Source organism: Pteropus alecto, unplaced genomic scaffold (genome assembly GCF_000325575.1).
Source record: "Pteropus alecto unplaced genomic scaffold, ASM32557v1 scaffold7, whole genome shotgun sequence".
Lineage (NCBI taxonomy): Eukaryota > Metazoa > Chordata > Mammalia > Chiroptera > Pteropodidae > Pteropus > Pteropus alecto.
This window is the reverse complement of record NW_006494614.1, coordinates 13053746-13065200: the sequence shown is the minus strand read 5'-3', so window position 1 is coordinate 13065200 and position 11455 is coordinate 13053746. Positions and strand designations below refer to the sequence as shown.

General features: G+C 34.2%; 1 protein-coding gene across 3 annotated transcripts in view; it reads right to left on the bottom strand.

The window, feature by feature from the left end:
* CEP162 (centrosomal protein 162) overlaps window positions 1–11455 on the bottom strand; it is an 81838-nt gene that overhangs the window by 28064 nt on the left and 42319 nt on the right. For 2 of the 3 annotated variants that reach the window (XM_006926342.3, XM_025042584.1), the window contains 5 exons: window positions 6650–6776; window positions 5279–5442; window positions 4573–4677; window positions 1504–1716; window positions 1–465 (listed from right to left, as the gene is read on the bottom strand). In XM_006926342.3, coding sequence (XP_006926404.1) covers window positions 1–465; window positions 1504–1716; window positions 4573–4677; window positions 5279–5442; window positions 6650–6776 — 1074 coding nt within the window. The remainder of the gene's footprint in view (window positions 466–1503; window positions 1717–4572; window positions 4678–5278; window positions 5443–6649; window positions 6777–11455) is intronic. The other variant, XM_015600541.2, reaches the window with a different exon arrangement.

Here is an 11455-nt window from a genome sequence, read left to right as displayed (position 1 = left end):
GTTAACATTTCCTTTACCTGGGTGCAGAACATCTTTCTTCACCCTTTTTGTGGTCATGTCCTCCCTTCCCTTAGAATTCTGCTTAGATAGCATCATTCTCCTCTCCTTCTGAAGCCTCTCCACAGTTTTCGAAAGGTCTTGTATTTCTCTCCCCTTTGCAGCCAGCTCCTCATTGAGTCTTACCAGTTTAGCTTTAGCATGAGCCTGTTCCACCTGGAATTCTATAGACTGGAAATCTTTATCATCTTTATCATCTTTCTTGAGTTCTAACTCAGCATTCTGATGTTTAAGAGTGTCTATTTCAGCTTCAAGGTTTCTTACAGTGATTTGATGGGCTTCTTTAATGTCATCAAGTTCCTTCTCTAGTGCTTTAACCCTGGAGTTGTCACGTTGGTTCTGGGGTGCTTCCTTCAATTTACAGGCAAGTAGCTGCTCCTGCTCCTCTAGCCTCTGTTCATACTGAATCTGAAGAAAAGAATCCATGTAATGCCAAACCACTGCTAACGAAGTTAACCACTGTTAACAAAGCCCTGCATTCTACCAGGTTCTACCTATTCCTTCATTCAGGCACTCATTACATATTCTGATGGCTCCAACTCTGTGTTCCTTGAGTCAGTCAAATGTATTGAAGTCCTAATCGTTGAAGGGCAGAACATTATATATTCTCAATATATATTAATTACATAATTAATGTTGCTTCAAAACATTAATTTATACATTTTTGTATATCCCAAAACTTATTTTAAACCTCACAATCAAACCTGTTATTGTATAACCTTCTCTATGCAAATCGATAAAACTATACTTTGAAGATAAATAGGAAAAGCAATTGGGGATACTGAAGTCTTTAAGAAATAGCACATTTTCAGCTTAGTAATATCAATTTAGAAATCTCGTAAGGCGTAAATCAGCCTGAAATTTGAATCCTGGAGATTTAGTATTATAAATGAAATATCCTAAATAGTTTACTCTGTGGAAAGAGGTACCCATGGTGTTTGTTCATTCATTCAATGAATATTCATTTAGCTAGGACTTTATACTAGGCACTGGGCCAGAATCTAGGGATAAAGAAATTCAGTTCTTGCCTTCAAACTCATAGTCTAATGAGGAGAACAACATGGCAATAGTTTCAATGTACTATGATAGCTGTGATAATGTGTCAATGAACATGTAAGTTCCAGTGAAAATATTTTCAATCATGGTAATTCAAAAACATTTGTACTGAATATATATCAGAGATACTGTACTCTGCCTTTCCATGACTTAATTTCTACTAATTCTAATAACACTGAGAGGAGCTTATGTAAAGATTATACTGTGCTTGATTATTCCATGTTTGAAATAAGAAATTACTGAAAGAAGACAAAAATATAGAATGAATCTAAGTTTCTTTAGCATCTGACACTCATGGTAAAGGTTTTGTGGGAAAGGAAGTTTAGAGCTATTTATTAAAATGAGATTTAAGAAGTCCCAGCCCCATCTCCATGGCTACGTGGCACTTACTTTCATTTTCTGAAACTGTTGTTCCATGGTACGAAGGCTCTTCTTTGCTTCTTCATCTTTACCCTCCAGATCAGCTTCTAGTTTTTTTATCCTTTTCTCCATAAATTCCACCGTACTTCTATCCACTGTATCACCAGCTGCTGATGCAGCCAATATTAAAGCAGGTAAAGAATTAGGATATCTTCTCTTTAGAATTCCTTCCATTTCCTTAACCTATTAAAAAATTTTTGTATAATATGCAAGGCCATAAATATATTAAAATTAAGCAGTTTGTTACAGATTATGCTATATGAGTCACGTTTAGATTTCAAAGAGATGTTTATATCATATCTCAGGACTGAAGCAAATGCACAGAAGCACAAATCAATTTCAAATTATATATCATTAAATTATCTGATTTAAAAACCCTATAGTACAATGTCTAAGTACTGGTTATTTCACAGAAATCTTCTTACATTCATTTGAGATAGATCTTGGTATAATTTTACTAGTAATAACCAATCTTTCTGAGGACAAAGCTCTTCCCCTCCTTTTTTTCCACAGATCCCCTCAAATGACAGTACTTATATTATCTACTAAAAAATTACTTACATACACGTGAATGTACAAACTTATGTCAATAAACATACAGCCTACTAAGCATCTGCCCCTGCCTGCAACAATCTCCACCCTACCTCAACCTGCCTCCAAATGAAGTTTAATCTATTTTAAAATGATGTCTTTCCTCCTTTTAGGAAAAAGGATTAGATGATAAAAACTAATTTTCATTTGGCCTATAAAACATTACATGGTCTTTCTCGAAGAACAAACGGCACCAGTGTGAACAGAAATGAGAGCTTGGTATTACATATGCACATGTGTGTATATCTGCTTTTGTTAAAGATATTAAGATATCTTTGAAAAACATATAGTAAAAAATTAAGTTCTTTTGTTGAACAGTTTTCTAGCTTCTGAGCATGCAATCAAATAAAATAGCACCTGAGAGGCAGTCAGTCTAGTGCAGTGGTTAGAACACATTTGGAGTTAAGAGTGCACTGCCAGCTTGACCTGTGTCAAGTCCTTAGTCAAAACTTTTTCCTGATCAGGAAAATGGGGACAATAACAATACCAATTTCACTGTGCAGATACAATTAAGTGAGGATCAAATAATATTCGTCTTCATAAATTTGCTTAGCAGAGTGCCCAGTGTATAGTAAGGGCTTGATAATATTGGCTTTTATTATAATCAGAACTCAAAAGCTATCCTTCATTTAAAATTTTAAGGAATATTTTCAATCTAATTTTGATTTCTTGAAATTTATTTCTTTCATTTCCTTTTTCTGAAATTTACATTACATTTTTTGGGGAAATCAGATTTCATTTAGATCTTTAATTTTACTTTTTAATATTATTCTTTAATCACTGATACTAGTGTGACTATCATACAAAATAAATGTTTTTGTTTTTTTTTTTTAAATCCTCACTGGAAATCAAACTGTGGAATATTCCATTAAATAAAATTATGAATACGTATAATCTAAAATTTTCATTATAATGTACATCTAAAGTAGGCCCATTTTTACTTATGTGCTATATAGAAAAGGAGAGATTTTATTCTATAATTAATCTATTTCATAATATGGCTCCAAAATGATTCTGAATATATTACAATATGCCTTGATTATAATATATAAGTTTTAAAATCGTTAGGACAGAAATATTCATGGGGATAGAATTAGATCTAAAATATTCATGCAACAAACTATACAAAATACTATTAATAATATTTTAGAAGATATAATCTAAGATGATAAACCAATAAATTTTCAATGAAAATGTTATTAAAAGAGGGAGGTTATTTTCATAAATGTTGTATTTCTGGTCAATACTGATCACCATTTCACATCCTAATTTTGCTATTAAGCATGATTAATATTATTCTCACACATTAAGTTCTATATTATTTCTCTTAAAATAAAATCATCTTTTAGAGAAGTAGTTCCCTTGGTCTTTTTTCTCTCATAATTCTGGATGGCTTCTTCTATGTTGGCTAATCTAAATCTTTATAATGGAAAAAAAAACAAACAAGCAATCCTGCTCTATAGTTACTTCAAAATATTCCTAGTTCTTCAAATCACTTCTGTGGTTTCTTTCCTGACCACTGAACGAAAATACCAAATCATACCTTTTCACAAAAAAACAGGTCCTGTAAAAGTAACAAAGTAATTTTTTGCTTAAGTTTTCTTTCTCATTAAACTGGGATAATATTCAGCCCAGTGATGACCTCACTGTTTTGGGTTTGTGATGGAATAATAGCCATACATTTAAGTGTCATAACTTCACTACAGAATCATGCTCTCCTATAAAAAGGGCTGGAAATTCTTATTTTGTTTTAATATTTAGTTATGAATAGAAACACTACACATAGAAAGTTTTAAAAACAGAACAAAGTTAATATTCCACTCCACAAAACAACTACTTCAATGAAAAAAATCTTTATCCTAATAAGTGTCATCATAGGATTTTTGAAGTCTCCCAGCCATACTGACTATGAAATGAGTATTTCTAAGCGTAAATAGTAAAAGCTCCAAATATGGCCAGCTCTTTGGGAGGCTGAATGTTCTGTTTCCAGGGTGTCTTGCAATACTTCCCAAGCATTCCTAACATATTCCCAACTCAAGGATTTCTTTTCCTGTACTCCTCTCTCACTGATCTTTCATCAGGAGAAGGAATACTAACTCCATACCCAGAGTTTCAAAATTCTGCTTCTTCCTCCTGGAGGTCTAATAGAGCTGTAATGCAAAACTACCTTTCATCAACAGATCTACCATCTAATGAGACGCATTAGTCTAAAAATTCATTATGCATAAACCATAGATTATATAAAATGGTATTGTTTATTATTTTTATTAATGTTACTTTACCGTATACCAAGTATATTTAAAGAAGGGGCAGTTTATATTAAAATAAATGTATAAAAATAAGAATTTCCAGGTTGATTACATCTTACAGGAACTCCTGAAACAAAAGAGAAAACACAAATGCACTTTATATAAAACACCTTAATGAAAATTTACCCTTAACACATACTTGTCGCTCCAGATCTTGAATTTTTTTGACATCAGCTGCTCTATCTTTTAAACGTATCTTTTGCTGAATAGATGGATTTCCAGATTCAGCTTTCAGTTTCTCAACCTATCAATAAGTAAAAACATGTTGAGAAGCATATTTAAAACCTACCAGAGAAACACCAGGAGAAACAAGCATAATGGTAGTTCATTCATTCATTTATTAATTCCCAGTTATGGTACTGTGCTGGAAGAATCAGAGGGCGTGGAACTGGCAGCTATATTAGATAAAAAGGTCAGAAAACGTCTCTCTAGAGAGTAGAAATTTCAGCTGAGACTTGAATGAGAAGGAGTGAGACACGGGAAGAACCAAGGTCAGAGTAATCTAGGCCAAGACAACAAGTGGAATGAACTTAGTATGTTCAAGAATCAACAGGAGGTTTGGTGTGGCTGGAGGAGAATGACTTGTTTGAGTGTGGTTCTGATGAGGCTGGAGATGCAGGCAGGGTTCAGACCATGTGGGGATCTGACAGATCATGACACAGAGTTTGAATTTATTTGCAGTCTAATCTAAAATAAACTATACATCTAAAAGTGAACCAAGATCCAAACTAGGTATTTTGATAGAATTTAAAGGATTGAGTCAATGACACAAGACTAAGAAGAACTGACTGCTGAAGAGAACAGGGTTCATCTACAGAAATACTTTCTGAAATAATCTATTACACCTCAAGTTTGAGCTTCTCAATTTCTTCATTTGCTTCTTTAAGCCGAGCTGCATCTTTATCCAGAAGTTCCTGATTTTCAGCATACCACTGTAATCTTTTTTGCAGATGGCTGATTTCTTGTTTATGTGTTTCTTCTAAAATTTTTATTTCATATAATTTTTCACCTATAAAATAAAGTAACTCAATAACTTATTGTAATTTTTCAAAGTATGAAAATAAATTAAAATACTTTAAATGAAAAACAAAGCCTATCTAAAATAAAAATATTATGAAAAAAATAAGAGGCAAAAAATAACTGACGTATGAAAGGTAGTGTCTAGTTTAATTTATTAGGGAGGAGACAAAGATTATGTTCATAATCTAAATCTTCAAACTCATAGCAAAATTGACTATGTAGAAATTTCTGACACACTGTTTTCCCACTATTATAAAAGTAAACTTGTTTTCATGGAAAAATAAATATTGGATTCAAGAGATAATAAAGAATCTCTACGATTATACTTAAAGTAACAATAGCAAACATTAGTGCTTACCATGCATGATTTTACTTAACACAACAAACATATGATGGGTACTATTATGAATATTCTATTTTACAGATGAGGAAAGTAAATGTAATTTTCTTACAAATAGATAAGTGGATTTGATTATACATATCTTACACTGAAGATCATAATATCACAAAGGAGAACTCTTTATTTTGGCAAATGAGAACTCCTGTGATCTATGTTTCTAGCCCTGTGTTCTGCTTTCCTAAGCTCCAGTTCATAGGTGCAATCAATAACATGCTGAAGAAACACATTTGGGCAGCTTCCCTTCATTCCTTCACTTCTGAATCTTATCATCTGTCAGGACCCAGCTCAAATGCCATTCCTCCCTCAAACTCTTATTTAGCACCCTGACTTATGCTTATTTGTAATTTCTTTCTTTTTTTTTTTACATTAAACTTTTCTGTATTCTTTTCTTACTCTTTGTTTTCCTTGGTGGAGAATGCCATATTTATCCTTGTGTTTTCTACATAGTGCAAGGTTATTTGTTCATTTAGCAAATACTTGAGAGTTACATTTCAGACTCAGGGAAAAAGGACAGACCATGCCCTCAGCAAGGTCACAGTCTAGGGTGATAGGCATGTAAAGAATTAACATAAAATGCCACAAATAACAAAATAATCCTTGATTTTCTTTGATCTTGCCATTATTCCTGCTAAAACTATGCACATATCTATTAATAACTAATATTTAAAAAGTGTCTAAAATTACAATGTACTTCAAGAAACAGCATTTTGCTTAGATTATCCAACTGCTATTATTTAAATTCAAGATTAGAACAGTTATGGGTATAAAGGTAAACTGTTTTAGCTCAGTGTTTTACCTGTGGCATAAGCAATCTGATCTTTGGCTTGATCTCTCTCTCTCTTCATTTTTTCCAAGTCTACTTCAAGAGCCTGTTTGTCTTGCTTCAGTCTTTTGATGTCTTCCAATAAACTATTCTTTTCTTTCTTGATATTCATAGAAACAAAAAAGCAAATTATTTCTAATCACAATAAATTGTGGTACAGTCTCTCCTTCACCTAATCCATCACAAATACTGCTAATTATTCTTCCTAAATTTTAGGATTTTATCATGCTGCAAATTATTAGTAGCTCCCCATCGCCTACTAAAATCAGTTCTAATCATCTAACTCAGCACAGCCTGAAAGACCTTCCAACCTACTGTTCTAACGTTTCCTGTCCACTTTATTATTGTAAAAACCTCCTTAACTAGTCTGCCTCTCCACCCTCAGCACCTACAATCTATTCTCCTCACAGGAGCCAGAGGAATTGTTTTAGAGTCAGTTAATATCACTCCTCTGAAACTTTCTGGTGGTTCCCATCCCTCTCAAGGTAAACTCAAAGTCCTTACCATGATCTCCAGTGTCACATAACCTAGCCGAGCCCACATTTCTAACCACACTGACTACATATCTTCCCCCTCCCACTCCACTCCAGCTGCAAAGACCTCCTAGTGTTCTTTGAACATGCCCAGCACACTCCTACCCCAATGTGTTTGCACTTACTATTTCCTCTGTCCACAGCACTCGGCCCCCAGATAGCCATGTTGCTTGCTCCTTCACTTCATCAGGATTTCTGCTCAAATGAAGCCCCAGGAAAACCTCCCCAGAGTACTCTTTCTAAAACAGCAACCCCTGTACTGGCATCCTGGGTATGTTGCTTTATTTTCTTCTCACAACACTCATCACCACCTAACATAATATATATTTACTGGAAAGCAGGACTTCACTTTGCTAACCCTTGCATCATAAATGCATTAAAAATGCTTGGCACATCAAAATAATGTTGAATGAATTCTCAGTATGCTCTATATTCCACACTACTCTAAATGGGCCCCATTTTGCTACTTGACAAAAATCATACTTATCCTTCAAAGCTTCAAAAGAGGCTATTCCTGATAATCCCCTTCTCTGAGCTCCCATAAACTGTCACTGTACCTCTACTATAACACTTGTTAATTTACGTTTCATATGACATTGATTTGTGTCTATGCCTCTTCTCTTTATTAGGTCAAAAGCTCTATGGGGGACCAAGTCTGATGACTACCAGTTTACTTTATTCGACTAAGTACATGGCAGGTAATAAATGTACATTGAACTGATCACATAACGGCTGAAGAAACTCTTGGACTCATGGCAGTACACTTGGTATAATTAAGTTCCAGAATAAAAATTCTTACAAATTCTGTGTTATACTATCTTACAATTTTAAATCCAGTCTAAGAAAATAATCCATTCATCAAGTATTATATAATCTCGGTTTCTAGCTGCATCACAGATTTAACTGCATCATTTTACTGTTTCATCTGTGTGATCTTCTGTAGAGAGATGTCCTTTCAGGAGAGCACTGAATTTCTTCATTTTAAATGCTCAGGTATCTTTATGCAAATACGTTTTGTTTAATTAGATCAATCAACTTAGAAATGTTCTCTTGCAGTGCCTACTTCATGGAATAACAGAATTTTAGAGTTCAAAGGAACTTTAAACATCTTGAGTTCGTACATGCAATCACTGCCTAAGAGGATAGGATGTCCACTTAATTCTTCCATCTGTCCAGGGACTGAGACTGCCCACCTTTAAGAAGGCCAGTATGTCAATCCTGTGGGCACAGGGTTTTTGGCTGGCAAGCACTTTTCCTCCATTATAAGTTTATGTGCAGACATTCAGAGAGGGTCTCTCTAACCTTAGTTTTGTCCTTACTCATCCACTTCTGCCTCAGAGGCCTCTGCTTCTGGAAGGCAACAAGCCCATTCCTGATTCAGGGCTTAGACTTTCACTTTGGCTGGAAGATTGATTTTTGCAGTTAGCTGCTGCTTCTTTCCAGCTCTCAACCCAGACATTGCTTGCTCAGAGAGTACCTCCTTTACCACACTATTGAGTGCTGTCTTACCCCTACCCTGCCCACCTTATCCTCTCTATATATTTTCTTCAAAGAACTTACCACTATGAGTAATTATTTTATTTGTTTACTTATTATCTGTCTTCTCCATTAGAATATACGTTCCCCGTAAGTCACGTTCATGCCAATCTTGCTTACTTATTGTTTTCCCAATGCCAGGATGAGTGCCTGGTACCTGGCAGGTGCCTGACAAAGGCTGACCAAATGAATGAGCTGTGGTTGGCCTCTTTCTCCTCCCCACCCTGGGATACTAAAAGGAAAGGGCTCAGGACCTTTGCTTTTAGTATGTGTCCATCCAATTTATAAAGAACCAACTCACATTTTAACATTAAACCAATTAGCATTACTTTTTATAGTACAAATTAGACTGTATACAAGTATATTTGATATGAATATTATTATATTATAGATTTATCCCAGTATGAATTTTTGTTCTAAAACTAAAACCAAAAATGAGATTAAAATAAATCAAAATGAATGAAAATAAAGGTATATTTACATTCTATCTTTCAGTATTTGCACAAACAAATCTCTAAAGAATTTTTAATTTTTTTTTTAAATTAACATTTTCTCTCTTATTTTTTATTTTTCTTGAGCAGGACTCATTGTGCTTCCTGAATCTGAGAATTCATCTTTTTTATAATTTCTAGAAAATTCTCAGCCATTACCTTTCAAAAATATTTAAATATATACTATAACATCTCATATTTCTGATATTTCCCATTTCTCTATTTTTGTGTCATGTAGTTTACTAATTTCTTAGTTGTATATGATCATCTATTTGGCTTTTCTACTTATTTAATTTCCAAAAACATACTTCCAGAGCTGTTTATTTTTCTCTGAATTTGCCTAGTCTGTTTTCTTCTTACCTTATATCTTCTCACTTATTTTGTTTATTTAATCATTTTAAGTCTATTTATTTTATAGTCTGTTCAAAAATTCTATTAGGGTCTAATCCTGCTGTTTATTAAATTTTCCCATGCCTGCTCATGGTGAATTGTTTCTCTGGGTTTTGTAATTTTGCACTATGAGCATAATATCAGCAGGATTTTATCCGTATGGATACATCATGAGCCGGGTTAAGAACGTATACCTCTAAGAGTTGTGTTGTATTTGTTTCCTCTAGACGCTCTAGAGGTTATCATTGACTCAAGACCACAGTTTATGTTATTTATTTTTTCACTTTGAGTATGACCAACCCCTGTAGATAATGTCAATTCCAATACTAAAACACAAATGAAGGCAGAAGGGATGACATTTACAGTGAACGAGTAAAGCATGTGCACCAAGCAGATAGATTTTCCCTCCCTACTTGGAGATTAAGTGAAGACAGAAAAGCTTTCTTGACATCTCAGCCCATTATGAAGGTGGGTGGATTTTTTCCTAGTCCACTGTTTTACTCAAGGATGTGGCCCTCTGCAGTCCTGGTGCCCTGTCTTCACTCTGCTGTTAAAACTCAAGCCCTGTGGTCACTGAACGGAAAGCCTAGAAGCAGGTGCTTTCTTTTTACTGCGAGGTTTTCCTCCTTGTTCATTTCTGACCCCTAGAGACTTCCCTTACTTTCTTGAGAATTTGGTCATGCATTTACAAGATGTTTACTGTATTTTATCCAGTATTTTCCAGTACTTTTAGTGGCAGTTACAGTTTCTCATTTGTCAGAAGAACATGTTCCAAACAGCACTTTTGAAAGGTCACTAATAACAGCCTTTGAATGAAGCTAATGCTATGCTTGAAACCTTACCATGTTTTTCCACAACTTCATAAAATAGAGCAATATTAATTTCTCTTTTAACTTGCTAATTTTGAGGCCTACTGATAAGAACAGGTGTCTAATCATGTATTCTTTTTTCCTATCTGCCTACTTGCCTACCTATTTAATCATCTTGTACATGCATGCATCTGAAAGAAGTTATCTAGTGGCTTCATATTTGAAGCTGCAGTTTATATATTACAATTTCTATAGAACCTGACGTTATGTAACAAATATCTAATTAAAAAGTGATATGTAATTGGAAATTTTCTAATTTACACAATCATTCAAATAGAATGGAATGGCTCTTTAGTTTAGTGTTATGGTTCTTAATGGAGGGAGTGGGGAGAACTGCCCACCCACAGGGGATGTTTGGAAATGTGGCAGTGGTTTTGAGTGTTACAATGACTCATGAGTGCTATGAGCACAATGTTCCTAAGGACGGGGATAACAAAAATAATGCAATACATGGAACTGTTCTGCTTGAAAGAGAATTAACCTGCCCCAAATTCCAAAATGTCTCCCATTGATAAATATTGCTCTAAGAAATTCTATGGCATATTTTTATAATGTAATCAATAAAAATAAAGAAAAAATAGGGAGCAGCTATTGCATTTCACCCTTGTGTTAAATATATCCGATACGAATGTTTGTAGGTATTGTCTCTGACCCGTAGAAGTGTACAGTCTACTTAGGAAGATAGGTAAAAAGCCAACTAATGTTTTAAGGTGAACAATATCTTCAAATTATTTTCCTATTTTAGCTGTACATTTCAATGAGGAATTTGTTTGAAGTAAGTACACATGCCCTAAATAAGGTTATGCCTACAAAAGGGCTTCATGTGATAAATACCTGAAGAGAGGTTGGATTATTAAGAGGATGCCATCTAACATCAGTATTACATTGTTTCCAATACGTTAAAGTCAGATCTATGCTAAACGCTTCTCTTTGATATTTCTTAATTTTTAAGTGCTATGA